At 42.1% G+C, this 25750-nt stretch overlaps 1 protein-coding gene across 3 annotated transcripts in view; it reads right to left on the bottom strand.

Annotated features, from left to right (window-relative positions):
• Window positions 1–6147: 6147 nt before the first annotated feature.
• LOC139268297 (uncharacterized) overlaps window positions 6148–25750 on the bottom strand; it is a 176307-nt gene continuing 156704 nt past the window's right edge. For all 3 annotated transcript variants that reach the window (XM_070886358.1, XM_070886359.1, XM_070886360.1), the window contains 2 exons: window positions 21007–21129; window positions 6148–8035 (listed from right to left, as the gene is read on the bottom strand). In XM_070886358.1, coding sequence (XP_070742459.1) covers window positions 7802–8035; window positions 21007–21129 — 357 coding nt within the window. In that variant the 3' untranslated portion in view covers window positions 6148–7801. The remainder of the gene's footprint in view (window positions 8036–21006; window positions 21130–25750) is intronic.

The raw sequence follows: 25750 nt of genomic DNA, 5'->3' as shown, positions 1-25750 counted from the left end.
CCTTGCAGGACATTGCGAATTCCTGGAGCAAATGCCAAGAGACTTTTTTGTGCTTGGCATTGGCCATGAGGTTATCTTTCGCAAACTATTGACTGTTGAAACACCGAACCTGACCAAAGCCATAAAGACAGCCCAGGAATTTATGTCCACCAGCGATAACACTAAACAAATTTCGCAGCATAAAGATGCATCGGCAAGTACTGTACACAAAGTAATGTCGTTTTCAGGAAGGAATGCATATGGCAGAACATACACGCCTGTAGCTGCACGACCTCAGATGGCTCAGAGTCCGCCATCAAGTGTGAATGCGAGGCAATTAACATCTTGTTGGCGCTGTGGAGGTGATCATTGAGCCCATTAATGCCACTTCAAACTCTATGCGTGCAAAGACTGTGGAACAATGGGACACTTCCAGCGAATGTGCAGACGAATCGCAAACCCTGCAAACCACCACGTTGCAAAGGAAGACCGATCCACAACGGATCAAACTGAACTAGAGACTCAAACCAAGGAGGCAGAAGTGTACGGGGTACAACACCTTCACCATGAAATGTCCACCGATTATGTTAAAAGTTGAACTGAACGGAATTCCAGTATCCATGGAATTGGACATGGGTGCAAGTCAGTCTATCATGAGCAAAAAAGCCTTCGAGAGGCTGTGGTGCAACAAGGCACAAAAGCCCAAGCTGAGCCCTATTCATACTAAGCTGATAATTTACACTAAAGAGCTGATCCCTGTAATTGGCAGTGCAGCAGTAAAAGTCTCCTATGATGGAGCAGTGCACAAACTACCACTATGGATGTACCAGGAGATGGCCCCACACTGTTCGGCAGAAGCTGGCTGGGAAAAATCTGCTGGAACTGGGACAACATCCGAGCGCTTTCGTCCGTCGACGACGCCTCATGTGCCCAGGTTTTGAGCAAGTTCCCGTCGTTGTTTGAGCCAGACATCGGAAAATTCTCTGGGGCGAAGGTGCAGATCCACTTGGTTCCCAGTGCAGGACCCATCCACCACAAGGCACAGACGATGCCATAGATGATGCGAGAGAAAGTGGAGATTGAGCTCGACAGGCTGCAACGAGAGGGCATCATCGCGCTGGTTGAGTTCAATGAGTGGGCCAGTCCGATTGTTCTGGTTCTCAAGGGCGATGGCACGCTCAGAATTTGTGGGGACTATAAAGTAACGATTAACCGTTTTTCGCTGCAGGACCAGTACCCGCTACCCAAGGCAGACGACCTATTTGCGACGCTGGGAGGAGGGAAGACATTCACCAAGTTGGACCTGACCTTGGCCTACATGATGTAGGAGCTAGCGGAATCTTCGAAAGGCCTCACCTGCATCAACACGCACAAAGGTCTGTTCATCTACAATAGATGCCCGTTTGAAAAATAGCCGCGGCCGATCGAATCCCAAAGGAAAATGGAGAGTCTGCTAAAGTCGGTTCCGCGCACCGTGGTTTTCCAGGACAACATGTTGATCACAGGTCGGGACACCATCGAACACTTGCAGAACCTGGAAGAGGTTCTAAGTTGGCTAGATCGTGTGGGACTCAGGTTGAAACTCTCGAAGTGCGTTTTCCTGGCACCAGAGGTTGAGTACTTAGGGAAAAGAATCGCGGCAGATGGCATCAGACCCCCGACGCCAAGATGGAGGCCATCAAGAACGCTCCGAGACCACAGAACATGATGGAGCTGCGGTCGTTTCTGGGACTCCTTAATTATTTTGGTAATTTCCTATCCGGGTTAAGCACCTTGCTAGAACCTCTACATATGTTGCTACGCAAGGGAGATGACTGGAAATCACAAGAGACTGCTTTTGAGAAAGCCAGAAATTTGTTATGTTCCAACAAACTGCTTGTTCTTTATGACCCATGGAAATGTTTAGTGCTAGCTTGCGATACGTCTTCATATAGGGTCGGGTGTGTGTTACAACAAGCAAATGAATCGGGAACCTTACAACCGGTCGCTTATATGTCCAGGGATTTGTCCAAGGTCAAAAGGGCCTACAGCATGATTGAAAAAGAAGCTCTGGCATGCGTTTACGGGGTAAAAAAAAATGCACCAGTATCTGTTTGGGCTTAAGTTTGAGTTAGAAACTGACCATAAGCCACTCATTTAGCTATTCTCAGAGAGCAAAGGTATTAATACCAATGCCTCTGCTCGCATCCAAAGATGGGCACTCACGCTGTCTGCATATAACTATATAATTCGCCACAGGCCAGGCACAGAGAACTGCGCTGACACCCTCAGTCGGCTACCATTGACCACCACCGGGGTGGAAATGGCACAGCCTGCAGATTTGCTCTTGGTGATGGATGCATTTGAAATTGAAAAGTCACCTGTCATGGCCTGTCAGATCAGGACCTGGACCAGCCAGGATCCTTTACTGTCCTTTGTAAAAAAAAAACTGTGTCCTCCCTGGGAGCTGGTCCATTGTCCCAGCGGAGATGCATGAAGAGATCAAGCCATTCCAGTGGCGCAAAGACGAAATGTCCATACAGGCGGACTATCTTTTGTGGGGTAATCGCGTGGTTTTGCCTAAGAAAGGCAGGAAAACGTTCATACACGACCTACAGAGTACCCACCCAGGCATAGTAATGCTGAAAGCTATAGCCAGATCCCATGTGTGGGTGGCCCGACATCGACTCAGATTTGGAGTCTTGTGTGCGCCAATGCAACACTGAGCAATGCACCCAGGGAAGCACCGCTAAGTTTGTGGTCAAGGCCCTCCAAACCGTGGTCGAGGATCCACGTTGACTTCGCTGGCTCATTACTGGGCAAAATGTTCTTGGTTGTTGTGGATGTTTATTCAAAATGGATTGTGTGTGTAATAACGTCTGTAAGCACATCCAGTGCCGCCATCGAAAGCCTACGAGCCATGTTTGCCACGCCAGGCCTGTCTGATGTCCTCGTCAGCGACAATGGGCCATGCTTCACCAGCTCTGAATTCATGGAATTCATGACACGCAATGGGATCAAGCACATCACATCTGCCCCGTTCAAGCCTGCATCTAATGGCCAGTCCAAACCATCGAGCAAAGCTTGAAACGCGTGTCGGAAGGCTCCCTGCAGACCCACCTGTCCCGAGTCCTGCTCAGCTACCGCACAAGACCCCACTCGCTCACCTGGGTTCCCCCTGCCGAACTGCTCATGAAAAGGGTACTCAAAACAAGGCTCTCTGTAGTCCACCCTGATCATGTCAAAGGCAGGCTGCATCAACAAAGCATGTACCATGATCGTGCAAATTTGTCAAGTGATATTGAAGTCAATGATCCTGTATTTGTACTCAACTATGGACATGGTCCCAAATGGCTTGCTGGCACTGTCGTAGCAAAAGAAGGGAGTAGGGTGTTTGAGGTCAAACTTGCAAATGGACTAACTTGCAGAAAGCATTTGGACCAAATCAAACTGCGATTCACAGCCACGAGCAACCTGAAGAGGACACCACCAACTTCGACCCTCCGATACACACAAGTGGCAACTGACATCACGGTTGACCACGAAGCTGAACTCATTATCCCCAGCAGTCCAGCAAGGCCAGCTGCGCAGCAGTCCAGCGAAGGCCCAACCAACTCACCTGCACCAGTGTTTGTACCGAGACGATCAACTAGGGAATGGAAAGCCCCAGATTGTCTCACCCTGTAAATAAGTGTACTATCGACTTTGGGCGGGGGGCGGAGTATGCAACACCTTGTAACCAGCATTCTACTGCTGTGCCAGCACTCGAGTCAGAATAGAGACTAAGGTCACACTTACTCAAGCCTACAGTACTCAGTCACATTGCTTTATTTGAAACATAAGAGTTTTCACCCTTTATTCTAACAAAAATAAAGATTTCTATAGTTACTTTATTCTGATTATAGTGACCAGCAGAGAAATATTGCTTAACAGATCAAAGCATCAGGTATGATTAAAACTACTGTCAATCCATGGCACCTTGTACTTCAGCTGTACAGTGTATTTGATAGACATTAAAGTAGACTATTTGAGATTTTGTCATAAGGATATTACAAATTCAAACCATGACACTAGGCCAAGTTCAAAGCAGAAATTTGGAAGCTCCTCTTCATACAGAGTGATCAAGACATGTGATAGGCTTCTTAAACAGGAAAATAAAGGTGAAAGCCCTGGGATTATTTAGTACAGCCCCCATCACATATGGCGAGGATGTTGGTGTCAATGCGACACTGGACAAGGAGACATTTTGCTGCACTGAATACACAGAGGGAATCTTCATCCTCCGCCTCTCCATTTACTGTCTAAATGTTCCAGAGCCCATTTAATGGTTTAAGCAGCACCTTTGTCATTGACACCTATGGTAATGACAAATGGTTAGCGCTATTTGCCAGATAAAGGTGGCGGTCTGGGATAAGCATGGACAGTATAAGTGGTAGGGACTGTGGTTGAATGGTGATGGAAAAGACTGTGGTGTATTTTGCATGGATGAGCTAAAATAGGGTGAAATGCCTTCCTCATCCAGTTATCTAGTGATTTATTGAACATAATCATCAAAGAAGTTGGCATATTTGAAACATATTTTGATATATTTATTTTGTAACAGAATAGTTAACGTTTTATTAAGTGCACAAACATGAAAGTAGTCACAGTAGTTTATATCTGAAAAATAACTAAACGTTGAAAAATACAAATCACAGTAATTAGAAATATGACCCGTAAGATATTGCACAAATTAAATGCTATTGAAGAACCGAAGATCAGGGATGATGTAGAGCTATATATAGTCTGGAGTTCAATTTAATACAGATTTTAAGTTAGCGTACAAGAAAGCCCAGTGTACAAGCCCAACATTTAAAAAAGGTACCTCCACAGCTTTGTAATTATCCGGCCATCTATGTTGCAGCATTCACACAAGGTTGTTTTCTTCCTCATTTATGAAAAATGACCAGCAGTGCGTCAAAATTACCACACAAGTGAAACAACCACCAATAACGAACCATAGGTGCAACATTATGGGTACCAGACACCACAGGTGTAAATAAAATGAAAATCTGCATATTCTGACATCGAAATAATGTTCAGAGATGCAAATGTCAGAAAATAAATGTTATTAATATATTACTGGGTTGATTTCAAAAGTGTAAAAGGGTTACAGCTTGAAATAACTCTCTTTTGCCTGTGAAATAAATCCAATGGTACCCTAACTGCTCAATGTAAAGGTGTTTAAAGTATGCAGAAAGATTTACTGTGGTCTGCGCAACAATGGCTTTGCTTGGAAGCAAAATGTATATTTCCCTAATTAGGTAAGACATGCCTATAGTTTCTCTCTTCCCCCACCCCATAGGCCCAAATAAATCACCTCACTGGAGTAGATATTTACTTAAGCAGGGTCTGAGAATTTAAAGGGTGAGGAAGATCCCAAATATTATATGCATCTAGTTCCCACTGTCAGAGGAGACTAAACAATGAATGAGGAATCTGCATAGAGGCAGATAATGTTTGGATTCCCCCAGATGCATCCTTCTAGTTTAATCGTATATCCATAAAAGTACAGACGTGTTAAAAAGTAGAAACTTAGCACACTGTTAAATTTGTTGTATATATTTTAAAACACGAACAGCTGCAACTCCCAAGACAATGGCCTTTCTTCCTATTGCCTTCCCATCATTTTTGGGAGAGATGCTCAGTTTTATGAGAGTAGATGTTTCGAGGAGCATTTAAGAGCAGCACCAGGCAAGGACTGCACATTATTTTTGTGCTCGACATGTTATGGTGATATTAGGGTTACAATTATTGGGAGAGAGAGCGTGAAAATACTAAAGGATGTGTTATAAGGAGGAATAAAACACCTTGCATTTTAAATATGTTTACACTCGAGGTAACAAAACAAAAGAATGAATGCAATCCTCTGGCATATTTACACAATTAGTATCTAACAGCTTCAAAATAGACACTATTTCAGTGCCACAGTTCCTTACAAGTTTTGTACAAATTCAAATGATTTCACATTAATATTTTTATTTTTGGTTAACAGAATGAATAGTAATTTTGCGATAAACAACATTCTAATTCTATTGCCATTAAATTCAACAACTTATAACCAAGTTTCAAACAACTCTGCAGCCATTTTATATAATTAGTGAAAATTTGGGACATTCAGTATATGTTTTCAGTACTACTTGTTTACCAACTTCAAAGACCAAAATTTAAAACTAGCACCATACCAAACAGAATTAACAAGTACAATTTTGCATTTTAATATATAAAGTGCACATCATATAATCACATTCAATAGTCACCATTTAACTTTTTAAAATTCTCTTGATTTAAATATAAATTAAGACAAAATAAGATACCTGTCATTATGTGAGATTTGTTCCATTTTGTATAACTCTTGCTGACAAAAGCTATGGAAACAGGCATTTTTTGGTATATAATCAGGAGGAAAATCCGACACAAAGGAGTGCAACTTGGTTAAGCCAATTCGGTGCTGATAGATTATATAAATAAACATAAAAGTTCATTTAGATGTCATGTACTCATTGTAAAAAGGAACTGCAGAAATAATTTGCAATGTCTACTACTGAATTAAAAGGGATAATTTAATTGAATGAAAAAGGCAGCGGCTACTTACAAGATTTTACATCTGTTTCTAAGTAAATTACCCAATCCTTTAATAAGCGTAAACAGCTTTTCATTGGGAAAACAAAAACACAGCTATACTGTAATGAAAATGAGAGGTAGCTCAGTGAACCTATCGACCGAGGAGCTGAGATGTACAGATCAGGTCTGTTGTGGATTGGTTCCTGGTTGTGTACAGATTTGGTTGATCTCTGTTACGATAGCAATAGGAGTGCTACAATTGACCTCAGGTTTGGGACAATTGGGGGAGGGGGGGGGGTTCTGCTCTTTATCACTATCCAGTGATCCTTGCTGCAAGTGTGGATAGGATCAGTTTACCCGTCATGCCCTTCATGGTTGAGTAGGACGCTGACACTCACTGTAAAAGTTCATGTATGTGAGGTGCCAGATGGTGGCTGGTGCCCCAGTAGGGTTCAACGGAGAGAGGGAGAAAATTGTCAAAAAAAAAGACATAAAAAATTGTGTTTTCAATGTTTCTTTAGAAGTAATTACCTTAAGTCTTCAATCTTATAACATGCTAGTTTTCTTTAAACAACAAAAAGCAATTATAAGCAATTCATAGGCAGTGCTTCCAAGTTCAACGGAGTCAACGAAGAGCATCAGCATTTGGCACCGCTACTTTCTGTTTCAGCACGCTTTTACTCTGTTTATATCAAGATCACATCAAGAGAATGGGAACATATACAGTGATCATGGCCTCGATTCAGTTCTCATGCATAACACCCCTAAATTATCGCTACGATACATGCACATTAATGTAAAACAAACAAGGAAGCGATTTACATTGAGCGGTTTGATGCAAATTAGAATACCAGAGGAATAATCTAAAGTTTCTTATTCTAGTCTAGTGCTTATTGCATGAGGTGTCTGACACAAGAGCATCAAGTATCTGGGACAGAAATACTTTTCACTGGAGCATGACATTAATGTGAATGTGGTTTGCAACTGACCTAAATCAGGTATCGAACAGTTAAGAGTTTTTACGACAAGCTTCCATGTTTTAGTTTTAAGATAGAAATAAATAACTATAAGTGTGTTTTAGTTTTTAGAAATAACTTACAAGCGCGTAATTTTACAATCAAATGAGTTTCAAAGTTTATAATTACAAATGGTGCTCGCACATCAATTCCATTTGCTTCTTATTGATCAACACGAGACATATGCAAAGTTTCCCCAGTGTGTCCATTATAGTTTAACCATTTCATTGTTCTCTCACATCAATACCTGCGTTGCTCCAATATTCTTTCTCTGAGTTTGTGGCATCTTCTGCTTGTGTACCATTCAAAGTGCCATCTTCCTGGAAACCATCACCTCCAAACTCTATTGAGCCTGCAGTCAGTTGGTGGAGAACTAATTTCTTGTAGATTCCTCCCTTCTCTAAAAGCTTCTTATGGGTACCGCATTCCACTATCCTTCCTTTATCAACAACAATCACCTTAATTTAAAAAAAAACATGCCGAGGAAAAATTACCTTTTATGTAAATAGTTCTTTGTACTATTTTATAAACAAGAATGAATGGCATATTTTATTGATTTTCCCACACTCAAAACAGTCATATGAACATTGCTTCAAAGTTTCAGTCAAACCTTCCTGACTGTGTGGGATCAAGTGTGTGGATCATTATTTTTTGGTTAATCTTATATTCTCCAGTATGAGGCACAATTCACAGCAACAAATCGGTTTGATATATTTATGCTTAATAAAAGAAAACGTTCACTACACAAGCCAAGATATTATAACTGGCATCCAACTCTGTATTGCACGTGTATATAATGTATTGTGTACAGTTTCTTGTATCCATCCTTTTTCACATGAAAGGGCATGAAGCATGATCGATTATAAAACAGTAGTACTTCTGTATCCTTCTGCTGAACTGATGCAGAACAACCAAGAAAATAAACGTATGAGGCTGTTTGTGATATCAACATTTTCTACTGAATGCAGTGATGAATTGTATTGGGGCTTTTTTTGTAAATCACTTTGGTCATATATTGCACTTGTTCAGCTTCATTAATATTTTTATTAATGGATTTCAAATATACAATGAACTGAATATTATGCAATAATATTGGAGGTGGGGAGGGGGGCACTTACCAAGGCCAATTTTGACAGCACCTCCCAAACCTGTGACCTCTACCACCTAAAAGGACAAAGGCAGCAGGCACATGTGAACACCACCATCTCCAAGTCACATACCATTCTGACTTGGAAATATATCGCTATCCCTTCATCATCGCTGGGTCAAAATCCTGGAGCTCCCTCCCCAACAGCACTATGGCAGTATCGACATTGTTACCTACATTATAACAGTGACTACACGCAAAAAGTACTTCATTGGCTGTAAAGCGCTTTGAGACATCCAGTGGTCTTGAAAGGTGCTAAATAAATTCAAGTCTTTCTTTCTTTACCTTCACCACACGGACTGCAGCGGTTCAAGGCGGCAGCTCAATACCATCTTCTCAAGGGCAATTAGGGATGGGAAATAAATGCCGGCCTTACCAGCGATGCCCACATCCCATTAATGAATTTTTTAAAATCATAAATTAATTCGCTACAGGCTTTTTTTGTGGCCACTCTTGTGGTAGAGAGAGGAACAACATCAGCATCCAAAATAACTAGCAAAGAATGACATTTTTAGTTTGGCAGAAAAAAATACCATACAGAAGGCAAACAAAGTGGCAATATGGCACATTATATATCTCAACATGCCTCTCAAGCAGAAATGAAGGAAGGACACTCCTAGCAAAGTACAAGAAACCAGAATGGACAAGTTGGCAAATCTGAAACTTCCAACGCTTCTCTCAATCTCCTGTGCAGAATTCAATGAAAGGCCTGTCAAGGCAACCTTCTCTCACCTTTTGCTGCCATCCACTTTTTCTCGATCATAACTTTTGTGCCTAATTTATCAGTCTGGCAGCGCTGCTCTGAACTTTCTTCTCTTGTTCTCCTAAACTGCTGATACATCATCCAGCACCTTTGTTCTCTTTCCTTCATCCTCAATATTAATTCAAAATTCAGTATCCTGCTTATCTAATCTTTTCCAGGACCTCTAAACCGTGGAACACCTTACTTTGCTTCCTCTCCAATCTACAAGATATTAAAACCCAAACGTGGTATCACCAAATCAATAGTTCCTGATTTACTTCCCTTTCATTTTATACCTTGTTGGTGTCCTGCACTAAGGGCCTTGACTCTTAAAATAGGTTCATTAATAAAAAAGTAAGTTAGAACCTTCAAGGCAGAGACAAGAAGTACAAAGATTGGGTAGCACAATAAATCAGGAATTTACATGTTTTCACTTAACGATCCTGATTGAAAGAATTAAACATTTTCCCTCTCAGCCAGCAGGAAATATCCTAAGGGAAGTGGCTGATAACTTTCAATCCACTTCCTAGTGGGTGACTTCACAGGCCATAATTTGGAACACTCATTCAAAAGAACAACTTCTGTGGGAAATGGAATTGTTACATCGATGGGATAGGGTGATGCCCTTCTGAGGTTGCAATTATGGCAGGTTGTTGCGGGATGGTCAAGCGAGCTTCAAACATCAGGTGCTATTTCTAACTTTGCAGTGCTCTTTGAGGGGGGAAAAAAAAGTACTTTCTCTTCTCTCTTCCCAGAGTTGCCAACTTATGCTGGACTCACAGTTCAACTGCTGGCCTCTCACCTAATTGATTATTTGTCAGGCACATAACTGCTTGAAAATACACACTTGCTTACTCGTGCACATCAGTTCCAGCAGAACTTACTAGATAGCCATCAGGAGCAGCAACACTGGCTGATGTTTCCCTTCTTTATCCAGCAGCATGAAGATTAACTGTTAATTTGACCTTCACCCTGGGTGAAATGAGCTAATTCAAGTGTTCCGTTTAAACTGAGTTCAAAGAGATGGACGAGATTTTGTTTCCCAGCACAATAATCTCCATTTTGAAGAGCCCTAAAATTAATAAAATGTTAAGGAGCAAAAAGATAAGTTCAATTGCTCCAAGTCAATAAAGGTGTGCCTCGAGATGGCAAGAGTCTCATTGACCTGGAAAGCAAAGGTCACTTACCTTGTACAGAGAGATTGAGAGATTGCTCCAAGGACAACAACTTGTAGAATGGGAAATCTTTTACCAATGTAAGGATCCTTGGTATTCTGAGGGAAGGGAAGGTAGAGGTGTTCCACAAGTTTCCTGCGATCTTTGTGCATGGAAAACCTTGCCCCAAGATAGCACTCACGATGAAACAGGGCTCACCACATCCCAAAACCAGCAAATTTCAGGTGCCACAGGGTTTTGTGGGGAGTTGCAAAGAAAAAAAAAATCTAACTACCAAGGTTCAGACCCAGGATAGTCATTGGTATATTTGAGAAAGGAATTTGCTTTTCATGCGCAATCACTGCAAGCAGAGACTCGAGTACAGAATCATAACAAAAAAACTGAAAATATGTGAACTTAAAACAGAATGGTAAGGGCTGAATGAGAACAGATGGATAATACAGAAAATAGTTGACAATGGTGTATAAGCTTCTAAGAACAGTCTAGATAATTCAGTCTGAAAAACATGTGCAGTACAAGGAGTAATGTTGTACTTATACATTTGATACTGGGTGCAGCATCATAACTTTTGGCACACTTTTGCCATATAGAGCTGCCAGTTTGGACCAGTACTGGAGGTGATGTTTCATATTAGTTTTGCACCAACAGTTGGTGCAACGCCAGCTTTTAAAAAAAAACTTAAGTACACAGCAGAATACTACCTTGCAATTTCTACAAATTAACTATCCTTTTAGCTTTCAATCTTAAAAAAAGAGACCCATAGTGGAGGCTTATAAGCAATAACTCATGCAGGCATTTTAATGCAGTTGTGGGGAACTTTACTGCAATCTACTTCTAAAGAATACCCCAAACTAAAACCATTGCTAACTTTGCCAGATACATCAAAATAGACATCAAAATATTGGACTGAGTTAAAGTTAGAAGAAACTTAAAAGCAATCTGTACTATGTTATCACAATGCATTACCAAATGCCATTTACCAGCATACTTAGTAGGTTGATGAAGTGAATGATTTGGTGATCTTTTCATTGTACTTGTGTGGAAGGAAGAGGCACTGATTGATGCCCGACAACGTCAATGATACCATTAAAGCACAGAAATGGCCACTTCCAGTATGGAGCAAGGTGCTGCTTGTGTTTAAAACAATGGAAGTTATTTTACATTCAAAACAGTTTGAGAATATAGATAATCTTTAGTACTATATATTGGGAGTTCCCTTCGATTGCCCTTCCAACAAGCCTACTGTTGCTAACCCCATCCCAGTTACAAGATGATTTCAGTAGCAGTTAGGGTGTGAGAGGTGATTTAAAAACATGGCTGCCAGCAGGCCAAGTAGACCAAAACACTCCCCATCCTATCGATAGTTAGTAAAGCAGTTTTATTACCACTCACCTTGGTATAGAGTTTCTCCAGCCATGGGGTGGGTGGGGGAGGGGGAGCAGAGTAACGGCATGACAGCCTAAGGTCTGAAAACGAGCAGCAGTGGATTGCAGCCATTGTGGAAACAGTTTTTCTCAATGTAGTATTTTGCCCAACGATTGGGGAAAGCTACAAACAAATGTGTCATGGTGAAACCCCTTTAGTGCCTGCAGAGTCCGCGGAATAGATGCATTTCATCAGCTCAATGTGGCAGGGACTATGTTTATTTGCCACCTCTGCCTCTGGTGCAAGTGCTGTTGAGTGATACTACATGCAGTATTAGAACTTCTGTTTGATGTAGAACTGGAAACCACCAGGATGTGTGATGCTTGTTGCCTCCATCATCCAAAGCATCACTACTTTTCCATTAAAAACTTGTTGCCAATTTCAGTAATGCTGTCTACAGCAAACACGAAATAAAAATGGGGTATGAGACCTTAAAAGTTTAGATTGATAGTTGATTGAATTAAGGTGGCCATTATACATTCAATTACAGTATTGTAAAATGCAGTACCCACACTGGTAACTCAAATTCAATTCAGAATAGACAGGCTTGACTGAACACCAAGAACAGCCAATTACCTGCTTCATAGTTTTCTTGCCTGCTGTGAGAGCCTGATGTGAAGCTGTAAAGGACCAGAAACTGAAGGCAGTGTCTCCAACAGTAGCAGCAAATGCTATCAAGTATAAATAATATATTTCATCTGTACTGGAGAATTGAGGAAAGCAGTCTCATGTTTCACATTGACCTGCTTCTGCTCATTCTGCAGTACAGTATGGTACAATACAGCCATCCATTACTATATAAATAACAGGTCCCTGGTAGTGAGTCAAAGGCTGTAACTTAATTGCAGAGTTCGGATGGTGTTTATAAAGTTTATGACTTCCTCTCATCCCCTTGATAATGTTATTCTTATAATGATACCTGGGAATGAGTTATATCAGAACATTGTTTATATCAAGATTACAGATTATATATAAACAACTTTAAAAACATGTAATAAGTTTAATGGCAGTTGGAAGTCCTTGCTTTGAAGTTGAAAGTGGTCTCAAAAATGCTGTCCCATTCAATAGAAACTATGAGGTGTCAGATAAGAACCACGAGGGCCCCATTAGTTGCCAGAATTTATAAAACATGCTGTTAGCTTGGAGACTCATTTTAAATACAGAATGCAGGCATCTGCTTCTACTAAACAGAGAAATTAAACTTCATAGTTCAAGTACTGCCAGCAAAAGTTTAATTTTTACACCTTCCAGTTTAAGCAGCACAGTTAAACACATACACAGTACCAGCCATTTTCCTTCCAGATAGCTGCAACACAGTTCAACACATGCACAGTACAAGCTATTTTCCTTCCAGTTTGTTGCACCACAATTATACACATACATAGAACCAGCCATCTTCTTTCCAGATAGCTACAGCACAGTTAAACATATACACAGTATCTTCCTTCTTTCCTTTTTTGTGCATATATACATGACTTCTGGGATGTCTACAAGAATTTTCCTTCTTTGGTCAGACAAAGTTTAGATTTTGAAAATTGATCCAACCTAGAATGCTTAGATACCGAGCCACAATTACTTCATAAGAACATAAGAATTAGGAACAGGAGTAGGCCATCTAGCCCCTCAAGCCTGCTCCGCCACTCAACAAGATCATGGCTGATCTGGCCGTGGACTCAGCTCCACTTACCCGCCCGCTCCCCATAACCCTTAATTCCCATATTGGTTAAAAATCTATCTATCTGTGATTTGAATACATTTAATGAGCTAGCCTCAACTGCTTCCCTGGGCAGAGAATTCCACAGATTCACAAACCTCTGGGAGAAGAAATTCCTTCTCAACTCGGTTTTAAATTGGCTCCCCTGTATTTTGAGGCTGTGCCCCCTAGTTCTAGTCTCCCCGACCAGTCAATCTCTCTGCCTTTATCTTGTTTATCCCTTTCATTATTTTAAATGTTTCTATAAGATCACCACTCATCCTTCTGAACTCCAACGAGTAAAGACCCAGTCTACTCAATCTATTATCATAAGGTAACCCCCTCATCTCCGGAATCAGCCTAGTGAATCGTCTCTGTACCCGCTCCAAAGCTAGTATATCCTTCCTTTAGTAAAGTGACCAAAACTGCACGCAGTACTCCAGGTGCGGCCTCACCAATACCCTGTACAGTTGCAGCAGGACCTCCCTGCTTTTGTACTCCATCCCTCTCGCAATGAAGGCCAACATTCCATTCGCCTTTCTGATTACCTGCAAACTATCTTTTTGGGATTCATGCACAAGGACCCCCAGGTCCCTCTGCACTGCAGCATGTTGTAATTTCTCCCCATTCAAATAATATTCCCTTTTACTGTTTTTTTTCCCCCAAGGTGGATGACTTCACATTTTCCGACATTGTATTTTATCTGCCAAACCTTAGCCCATTCGCTTAACCTATCTAAATCTCTTTGCAGCCTCTCTGTGTCCTCTACACAACCCGCTTTCCCACTTCAGTAGAAAACAGTTAGTAGGCACGCTGTCATTGGGAACATGGCTTTAGATGGACTATTCAGGGATTATTTAATACCATATATTTTCAATAAAGGAAATTTGTTGGTTTGTAGAACAGATTAGTTTGGCCTTATAGCTGTATAATTACAGTAGTTAGCTAGTACTACAACAGAGTAACTTTTGGGTTACCAGATGCAAGTATTTGCAGTTAAAGAGCTGGGAGCTCTTGCAGTTAGTGCCCATTAGGTTTTTCTTAAATACATGCATAACTTTGAATAATTAGATCAGCAGATAATATACAAGTTGCCACATAATAGATCCAATTCCTAAGAACACAGTTGGGTTAGTTTTAATCCCTCTCACTATCCAATGTTCTTAAGGCACTTGCCAAACAGGTTGCTTCCAATTTGGATCAGTGCATGTGTTTTTAATAGTGTTTAGTCAGCAGTAATAATTGGATAACTGGAACATTTTACTGGCTAGGAATAGTTATGTTAGAAAAGAATTGTTTATTGGCACCAAAACAATTTTAAGCTAATCAAAATTGTATGGAATTGAGAGTTTGATGAGAGATCAGTACTCATTAAGTTTTGATGCTTTTTAAATGACATTGTGGTAAGTTTGAAATTGGACTGCTTTACACACTCCATCTGGCACAAACATAGCTTTAATGGCCCTGAATTTACAGCCTCTATGAGCGCATACGAGTGCACATGCGCCTGTAGGGGCCCCGCAAGTACATACGGAAATACCAGAAATACGAATGGGAATAACCCTACTTGGATTGATTTGGGCTGGCCGTGATCCCAGGGACGCATGCGAAGCACCCAAGTCCCTGGAACACGTGGGCCTCTACGCAGACCTTCGGTAGAGGCTCAGGACTACAAGTCACCAAACCTCCCAAACCATCAGGTAGATGCAAAGAAATTTATCATGTCGGAGGCATCCACCCGCGGAAGCCTCCGACCGCAATTTCTGGAACAATACGTCTAAAATTTGGAAGAAACAAAGAAGAAAATGATATTGCTTGTGAACTATCCAAATAGCTAATGTATTGAGATCATGTAAAGAAAGAATAATTAAAAATCATTTGCATTTATATAGCACTTTTTAGTACCTCAGGGCATCCGAAAGCTCTTCAGTCAATGAAGGCCTTTTGTAGCATAGTTACTATTGTAATGTACTGAAAGGCGGCAGCCAATTTATGTGTAGCAACATCCCACCAACAGCAATGAGATTACTGACCAGATAATCTGCTTTTAGGTGATGTTGGTTGAGGAATAAATGCTGGCCAGGACATTGGGCAAACTCTCCTACTTCTCTTCTGATCGTGCCATGGGATCGTTTCCGTCTCATCCGAAAGACAGATGTTGTGCTTTGTAGATATTTACAAAAGGCAGTTCAGAGCATGTTCATTTTCTAAAGCAATCTAGTGACTAAGAGAGGATATGTATTCAGTTTGGTTCAAATCTGCTAAAGTATTTATGCTAAAACTGTTGTGTAATCCTTACATATTCTAGAATTCGGCAATAAAAGGTAATATTGCCTACATGAACACATATCCATAACGGCATCCTTTTATAAAAAGGCCACATTATGCTTATCAGCATGAGTAGCTCAACAATTTCTGCAGTGTTATCCATTGAGCAAGTTTAATTAGGAATTCTATGGCCCAGCTCTCAAAGTACAGAGAAGCAGGAAATAGTACAATAGTAATCATTTCCAGCAACGCAAGCAGCGTTTTGAGTATCTTTGGCAGTGTTCAATTTGACTTTGGTTATTTTAGCTGAAAAAAAGATAAACACAATAGTATCTTTGATTCCCAATAGATTGTAAGCAAAGTCAAATTAGCATAGCACATTTTACATTTACTTCACATTTTCAGTTGATCTTCCTATACATGAGCTGTATTATTTGCATTTAAATTTCATAGGAAAACTGAGGTTCAACAATGAGGTATTCAGACTTTTTGCTGGATTTAAAATGATTAATTTAACATTGTTTAACTTTTCCAGGATGGGTACTTTTTCCAGGTTTAAAATGCAGACATGCTTTCCAAACAAGAATTTCTGCAAATCCGTAATGTTGAACTTTATATAGTTGTTCAAGAAACACCGAATCAGAGTATTCTTGAAACTATAGTAGATTCAGATGTTTTGGTTAAAATCACAAAAGTAAAATTCCAGCCTTCAAATGATCATGAAGTTTGAATTAAATAATGCATTTAACTGAATTTCTATGTTACTACAAACTTTGGAATTTCCAATTTATCTCTTGCCCTCGGTGAAACATTGGGAACTCATTAAAATGATTTTCATCTTAACCTCCAAGCAGCATCACTTAGCTCTGATTTAAGGATTTACACTTTTACAGCATTGTTAATAGGTTCATTTAAGTCTTTTTATCCCCGTGCAGTCTGCATATCCTAAGGTATGGGGTGTTCAAGGGAATCTTTTATCAGCTACCAAAGAAACATCTTTGATTGGACATCGTGTATCTATTAATAGACCATTTCAATCCTCTGGCTGCAATTCTGAGCTGGGTGGAGAAAGAAGTTGGATCAGTGCAATTCCACAGCTAAACTATTTCTACAGATGACATTTTCTCCCCGTCTTTGACTGTTTACTGGTTTCTGTCTTTTTACAGTTTTATACTTGCGATCACAAGTTCAGCTGCATTCTTTCACAAGATTGGCTTGGATGAAGACGACCCTTTAGCCTATTTGACCTCACCCTTCCAGTACACCATCTCTATTATTTTCCTACTATAGCACCTAACATTTTTTTTTTTAAATTAACCAAATATCCTGGTTTTAACCACTCTTCCTGGCAATGCTCCAGCTGCTGGTCACTCTGTGTAAAGAAATAATTCCCAACCAAAGCTCCCTCTAAGCTATGCTTTGTTGTACGGGCCTATTTATTTCAAAGCGCGGTCCCTTTAAATTTTCACACAGGCACGGAACCTTGCAGTTTATTGCATGGTCGTGCACACATACAGCTTCTAGGGAACTTTGTTCCGGGCATCACTATCAAGGTCAGCATTTATTGCCCATCCCTATTTGCCCTCGTGAAGGTGGTGGTGAGCCCCCTTCTTGAATTGCTGTAGTCAGAGTGGTGAAGGTACTCCCATGAAGATGTTAGGGAGGGAGTTCCAGGATTCTGACCCAGCGACGAATAAACAATGATACATGTCCAAGTCAGGATGGTGTGCGACTTGGAGGGGAACTTAGAGGTGATAGCGTTCTCGTATGCCTGCTGCCTTTGTCCTTCTACAACATCTTGAGGTAGAGAGGTTTAGGGTGGGAATTCCGGGGATTAGGGCTTAACACCTCACAGAAGTGTTATCAAATAAAATTTGACACTGAGCCATATAAGGAGATATTAGAACAGGTGACCAAACCTGGTCAGAGGTGGGTTTTAAGGAACCTCTTAAAAGGAGAAGATAGCAGTAGAAAGGTGGAGTGGTTTAGGGAAGGAATTTCCAAACTTAGGGCCTAGCCAACTGAAGGCACAGCCGCCAATGGTGGAGCGAAGAAAACTGGGGCTGCACGAGAGACCAAAATTAGAGTAGTGCAGGGACTTCGGAGGGTTGTAGGGCTGGAAGTAGTTACACAGATAGGGTGGGCTGAGGCCATGGAGGGAGTAAACAACAAGAATGAGAATTTAAAATCAAGGAGTTGCCGGACCAAGAGCCAATGTAGGTCAGCGAGCACAGGGGTGATGGTAACACAGGTCTTGGTGCGAGTTAAGATATGGGTGACAGAGTTTTGGACGAGCTGAAGTTTACGGAGGGTGCATGGTGGGAGGCCATCCAGGAAAGCATTGGAATAGTTGCGTTTAGAGATAACAAAGGCATGGAAGAGAGTTTCAGCAGCAGATAAGCTGAGGCAGAGACTGAGATGGGAAATATTACGGAGGTGGATGTAGGCAATCTTGGTAATGGTGATAGAGTTTCAAATGAAACAGCAGGTAATGTTACATTTGATACCACCACCCTGGGGCTAGGAGGGAAAAAATGCACCATGGGTCACATTCTTGATCACTGTCAAGTAAATCCTGTTGGAAGTGCAAGCGTGGACATCAGGTGAGAGAACAGGATGCCCCCACAGTGAAATGATGAGCACCAAAAGAACTGTACCCCAGCAAGGAGTCAATGTCTTCAGGAAAGGGGGTGAAGACAATGTGGCAGAAAAATAGATGGCTCTAAAAAGGAAAGGAAAAAAGCGGAAAGTGAAGGGATAATACTGCAGGAAAATCTGATTGGGCCCAATTGCCAGTGATTTCCGCCTATTCAACAACAACTGTGTGTGTTAATATAGCATCTTTAACGTAGTAAAATGACCCAAGGCGCTTCACAGGAGAGTTATAAAACAAAAGGAGAAATTAGGGCAGATGACCAAAAGCTTGGTCAAAGAGGTAGATTTTAAGGCGGAAAGAGAGGTAGAGAGGCAAGAGGTTTATGGAGGGAATCTCAGAGCTTAGGGATTCATTGAAGCAACTATACCATTTAAGATCCAATAGTGTGGCATGGAAACTGTGCAAAACCTTGCACGAGCCATAAAGCCTTAGGGATACTACTGACAAGCATTTTCTGAAGAGTTGTTCGCGCGTTTCTTCGGTTGAATTCTTCTATCCTCTTTGGAACCTAGGTTTGTAGTGTGTAGTATTAAAAAAGAAAAGCACTTCTGCCAGCTTCAAGGCATCTTTTTAATAACATGGCAATGTAAGAAATCTTCAATTTCTTTTAATATCCAACACTGTGTAGTTATCTCTTCAATATTACTGAAGGCACAATCAATACGATCCTTCAAAGTGAGAGACAAGCATCAGCTGTTATTTCCTCCCAGGGAGATGATATTTTAAGCCTGCCTCCAACAGAAATGTCAAGGTCTTGGGACATGGGCACTGGCAGAGCTGAAGCCCTGGTTTCAATATACAGAACAGATGGCTGCTGTTAGACTCTTCTTGTGAGGACCCTGGAGACTGAATATTTAACATCCAACAAGAACAAACGCTTGCTCAAAAAGACTATTTTGTACAAAAATCAAGAGCTAGTCAAGGAAAATACATTAAAGATAAAAAAAATGGTTCAGGAACTGACCTCCATATATGCTTCTTGCAATTAAAAAAAAAAATCCAGTCCTGTACAAAAGTATGCATAACATTTTAAGGACTTCCCTATTATAGAATAGTGCGTGCATACATTTACCATGGTTAAAACGTAAAGCAGCCACACTCTGGTGAATTAAACCAAGAGGACCCCTGCGGAGTGCATATGCTTTTGATCATCAGCGTCAGTTTGTTTAGTCTGTTTCAAGATCAATTTTGTTTATTAAAAAATCATCTTTGCCAAGTTTATGTTGTGTTTCAGCAAAAGCAAAAAAAATATATATATATAGTGGAGAAAAAAATGTGCTGTGCGAGGATCAAATGCTACCACTGGGTAGCACTTATGATCTTTCTCAGAATGTAAAAGGATTCTCATTGTCAACTTATCTGTTTTACCTGAACTCTTTCTGTTCCTAAGATAACATTCAATGCAGCATTGAAGAGGAAGAGGGTAGATAGATGTCGATGAAATTTGAGTAATGTGTAATGTGAGGTGAGAGAAAGAATAAAGCCATATACACTAGATGGTAAAATTGTAAAATGAAGAGAGGATCAGAGGCTTAGGGGTTCAGATACACAAGTCTTTAAAATTGGGTGGACAAGTTGTCAAAACTCTTTGTATAAAAAGAAAGCCCATGAAATCCTAAGTTTTAAATATAAAAATAGTCTTAGAAAGCCAAGAGGTAGATAATGAAGATGGTGTAGTTAAGACTCACTACAATAATACCGGGGATGAAAGACTTCAATTATTCGGATAGATGAGAGAAAATGGGGCCGGGGAGGGGGGGGGGGGGGGGGAGGAGAGGAGAAAGAGATATTTTTATTAGAACGAAGATTAATAGATCTGATAGAAATGTTCAAAATTATTTCAACTGAGTCAGTAACTAGAGGTGTAAATTTAAAATCACCAAAGAACAAAGGTTAGAATTATACAGTCTTTGCCAGCTCTTTGACAGAGCTGTCCAATTAGTCCCACTCCCCTGCTCTTTCCCCATAGTCCTGTAATTGTTTCCTTTTCAAGTATAATAGGGTAGTGAAACGGGACAAAACAGACAGCTCTTTCAGAAAACTGGCACAGGTTCAATGAGCCAAAAGGCTGCCTCCTGTACTGTAAAATTTTTTAATCCAAAATCATCTTGAGTAACTGTCACACCTCACCAACCAACACCTTTTATCATTTAATATTTTGGTTCCTCATATATATATAAAATCTAATTTCTCATTTGTGGGCTCAATTCACAGCAGTGAGGGGTTCCTTGACGGTGAGCAGTAATTTGACACAACTATACCATTTAAAAAAAAATACATTTGACATGCAATTCTCCCCCAAACCAAAATTCTCTCAACTTACCTTTGAGGCATTTCTTACAGTTGAAAGTCTGTGCGCAATTACCAAAACCGTTCTCTCTTGCATAACCCGATCAATGGCCTCTTGTACTAGGTGCTCACTTTCTGCGTCCAAAGCACTTGTAGCCTAGTAAATCAGAAAAATGTGTTGGAGAGAACCTCGCATGTTTCAGTAAACTACTCAACATTCAATCAAATCATTTCAATGTCCACCACAATACCATGGGAATTGGTAAATGCATAAGATTATCAGGGTTAATGTAAACCAGAGTTAAATGGGGCACTTATGTCTGATTTGTATTATATCCATTATCTATAGCAGCAGGAAACAACTGTTATTTCACTTTAGGGCAATAAATAATAGCCAGTCAGAACTCTATTGTGCAGATTCCGCACCCCTCCTCCCTCCCACCTCCCTCGCCCCCCCAACAAAATCATTCTTGGTTTGATTCAATATGGTAAGAGTATTCTGAAACAAGCAAACAACCATCTGGGGGATGGAGGGCCCAATTAGACTTGGCTTTTCAACTCCATGGCAAGTCTAGAAATTGCTCTGAAATATAATTCAGATAAAGTTTAGGTGAATAGGAAATATCAACTGTGAATAGACTACAAAAGGTAAATCTCGCAATCCCATGCTCCCAGCGAGGAGGCACATGCAAAGGTAGTGCAGGTTGGAGAGGTATCTGCAACACAGTAGTGCTCACTCTCTGACCCAGGGAGTAATGAGACTTACTAGAAACAATAGGGCCAAGTTTTGGCCTGAGTTGCTCCTGTTTTTTTGGTTTAGAATGGAGTATCTTAGAAATTGCAATTCTCGGCATTTAGTTTGCTCCAGTTCTAGTCAGTTATAACAGTTTCAGTTTGGAACAGATTTTTTTTTCCAAAAGGGGGCGTGTCCGGCCACTTAAGCCCGTTTTGAAAGTTTAGGCAGTGAAAACTTACTCCAAACTAACTTAGAATGCAGTAAGTGTAGATTTTTGTACGCTCAGAAAAACCTTGCCTACACATAGAAAATCAGGCGTAGATTACAAATCAGGTATAGGGAATGGTGGGGGGGGGGGGTTTAAAAAGGGAAGTTTACAAACATTAAACACTTGTTTTACAAATAGAGCCATCATCAATAAATCAACCAATAAATCAATCAAAAAAAATTAATAAAAAATAAAAAAAATGTAAAAAATCAACAAATAAAACATTTTCTACTTACCGACTGCAGCACCGGGAGTCCTCCAACAGCATGCTGGGACGGCCCCCCCAGTGTGTCTCTATCTCACTGTCCTTCTGTGTGTGTATCTCTCACATTCTGTCTGTCAGTGTCTGTGTTTTTGACAGCGAGGGGAGGGGGAGAAGGGGGGTGAGGGGGAGAAGGGGGCGGTGAGGGGGAGAAGGGGGAAGAAGGGAGGGAAGGAAAGGAAAGGAGAGAGAGGGGAGGGAAGGAAAGGAAAGGAGAGAGAGGGGAGGGAAGGAAAGGAAAGGAGAGAGAGGGGAGGGAAGGAAAGGAAAGGAGAGAGAGGGGAGGGAAGGAAAGGAAAGGAGAGAGAGGGGAGGGAAGGAAAGGAAAGGAGAGAGAGGGGAGGGAAGGAAAGGAAAGGAGAGAGAGGGGAGGGAAGGAAAGGAAAGGAGAGAGAGGGGAGGGAAGGAAAGGAAAGGAGAGAGAGGGGAGGGAAGGAAAGGAGAGAGAGGGGAGGGAAGGAAAGGAAAGGAGAGGGGAGGGAAGGAAAGGAAAGGAGAGAGAGGGGAGGGAAGGAAAGGAGAGAGAGGGGAGGGAAGGAAAGGAGAGAGAGGGGAGGGAAGGAAAGGAGAGAGAGGGGAGGGAAGGAAAGGAGAGAGAAGGGAGGGAAGGAAAGGAGAGAGAAGGGAGGGAAGGAAAGGAGAGAGAAGGGAGGGAAAGGAGAGAGAGGAGAGGGAAGGAAAGGAGAGAGAGGGGAGGGAAGGAAAGGAGAGAGAGGGGAGGGAAGGAAAGGAGAGAGAGGGGAGGGAAGGAAAGGAGAGAGAGGGGAGGGAAGGAAAGGAGAGAGAGAGGGGAGGGAAGGAAAGGAGAGAGAGAGGGGAGGGAAGGAAAGGAGAGAGAGAGGGGAGGGAAGGAAAGGAGAGTGAGGGGAGGGAAGGAGAGAGAGGGGAGGGAAGGAGAGAGAGGGGAGGGAAGGAGAGAGAGGGGAGGGAAGGAGAGAGAGGGGAGGGAAGGAGAGAGAGGGGAGGGGAAGGAGAGAGAGGGGAGGGAAGGAGAGAGAGGGGAGGGAGGAGAGAGAGGGGAGGGAAGGAGAGAGAGGGGAGGGAAGGAGAGAGAGGGGGGGAAGGAGAGAGAGGGGAGGAAGGAAGAGAGAGGGGAGGGAAGGAAGGTCGGATCGCCGGGGTGCGGGAGGGAAGGAAGGTCGGATCGCCGGGGTGCGGGAGGGAAGGAAGGTCGGATCGCCGGGGTGCGGAGGTCGGATCGCCAGGGGGTGGGGGGGTGCGGAGGTCGGGGGGGGGGGGAAGCGGAGGCGAAGGTCGGGGGGGGGAAGCGGAGGTCAGAGGGGGGGGTGGAGGTGAAGGTCGGGGGGGGGAGCAGAGGTTGGGGGGGGAGCGGAGGTCGGGGGGAGGAGCGGAGGTCGGGTCGCCTGGGGGGGCGGCGCGGAGGTCGGGTCGCCGGGGGGGGGGGGGGGGCGCGGAGGTCGGGTCGCCGGGGGGGGGGGTGCGGAGGTCGGGTCGCCGGGGGGGGGGGGGGCGCGGAGGTCTGGTCGCCGGGGGGTAACGAAGGTCGGATCCGGTCCGAGGAGCAGGAGTCAAGTCGGGTCGGGTCAGGTCCGGTTGGGTGGGAGGTGAGCCTTATCCACACAGCCCCAGTGAGGCCATTCAGCCAGGGCTAGGGGCTGCATGCTTCAGGCCCTTCCCACAGTTTTGGGCGTCTGGAGCTACTGCACATGCGCGCCCACTGTAGCGTGCATGCGCAGAGGTCCCGGCACTGTTTTCAGCGCATGGACCTGGCTCCGCCCCCCCATAGCTCATGCTGCGCCGCGCCCAACTCGAGGACCTGCAGGGAGCCGGAGAATAGGTGAGTTTTTTTTAGGTGCACTTTGTGGCGTGAAAAACGGCTGTCCAAGTCCGGGCTGCGCCGTTTTAGGCGCTGCCCGAAACTTGGGCCCAATAGTTCCACAAGGAACTAAACCAGAAACACCAAGTAGATTCCTGAACCAGCACCAGGGAAATTAGGTTTGATATTAGGGGGTAGAGTTTCCGCTTTGGGCGCAATCTGCGATCCAGGCGTAAATTGCGCTCGTTTTCTGAATTTAATTTTTTGATCCAAGTTTCCACTCAAACTGATTTGTATATCGCCAAACACAAAATCTTCCACAAACCAACAATTTAAAAATAATTCTACATTAAAAAATATACCAGGATATACAAGAGTGGTAACTTGATGCAGTTTTATTAATACAGCTGAAAATGCGTTTATCACAAAAAATAAGCACTTTTAATCAGTAGCTAGTCCAACCTGATTTTAAATAATTAAAAATAACTTTAAAAAACTTTAAAAAACAGATCCATTTACATTGGTGTAGAGTAGTCAGTTTGAGCATATTATATTTAATATTTAAAAACTTTTAAAAGGTGCTTATTAATGTCCTTGTGTCCAAGAGCCTCCTCAAAGGCCCACAAATGGACGCGATTAGCGGAAACTCGCCATGGTGATTAATTTAATTTGTGAGCACGGTAATTTAGATGGTCAGGGCTCGATTCCAGCGCAACGTTTTTTTTAAAACAAACAAAAAATTGCAGAAACTCTATATACGCTGGACGTAATTTGCAACTGAAATTCTTTGAACCCTCTTGCGCTGGTTTGGCCGATTTCGGGAGAATTATGCTGATAAAACCAGCGTAACCGAGCAGAAACTTCTGGCCAAAATCTCTTTTCCCTTGTAGCCATTAAGATCAAAGCCTGAAGCTCACAATTCATGATTAAATCCATAAACAGAAAGTTAAGGGGTGCCTCATAATAAACATCTTGGAAACCAACCTAATCTGATGACACCAACCACCAAGGATGTTTTTTGTGATAGAAGGGAAGGAAAGTTTTATAAATGAAATAGCAGTTAAATCACTCGGAGCTCTTAATCTTGTGCGAGGATGTAGCCTGCATCTTTGAGGCCACGGTCTGATATCCAGGGTGAACTTTCACAAAAGGCATCTGTGAGCTGGGGAAGAGATGGAACTTTTTTTATTTACAATGGATTTAATGGAGAAGAGTCTGGAGGGTGAAGTGGGGACACTTGTCTTTTACCTCTGGAACATGAACTCAAATCTATCCGTTGACTCCAAAGGTCCTATGCAAAATGAAGTTAGGAAACTCATTACATAGGAGACTGTCCCTAATTTGGCAGCAATTAGCAATGGAAAAATGTTACATTGATGGAGTAGTGGGTTCTGAGCCTGGGCTGATGTACACTATTGGGGCAGAGTAGAGGGAGCATATAACTGTGCAACAACTGACCTGGACTGAATGCTTAATGCTGAAAATGGATTCCAAAAATAGAATTGCTCCATTTCTCAACACTAACATTCCTCATCCTGGTGAGCACGATAGAAAAAAATGGCTCACTGAACATTTTAACCTTAAACCTGTATTAAAACCGAACAAAAATTTGTTTTGGCCAGAAGCTGATTTTGATGTTATATTATAACATGTTCAAGCTTTTGATTATATATAAAATCAAAAGCTTGAAAATGTTATCCTTTATCAAAATCATCTCTGGCTAAAAAGTCCTACT

Source organism: Pristiophorus japonicus, chromosome 8, assembly GCF_044704955.1.
Source record: "Pristiophorus japonicus isolate sPriJap1 chromosome 8, sPriJap1.hap1, whole genome shotgun sequence".
NCBI lineage: Eukaryota > Metazoa > Chordata > Chondrichthyes > Pristiophoridae > Pristiophorus > Pristiophorus japonicus.
Note: the sequence above shows the minus strand (reverse complement) of the source record. Positions and strands in the feature narration are given on the sequence as shown.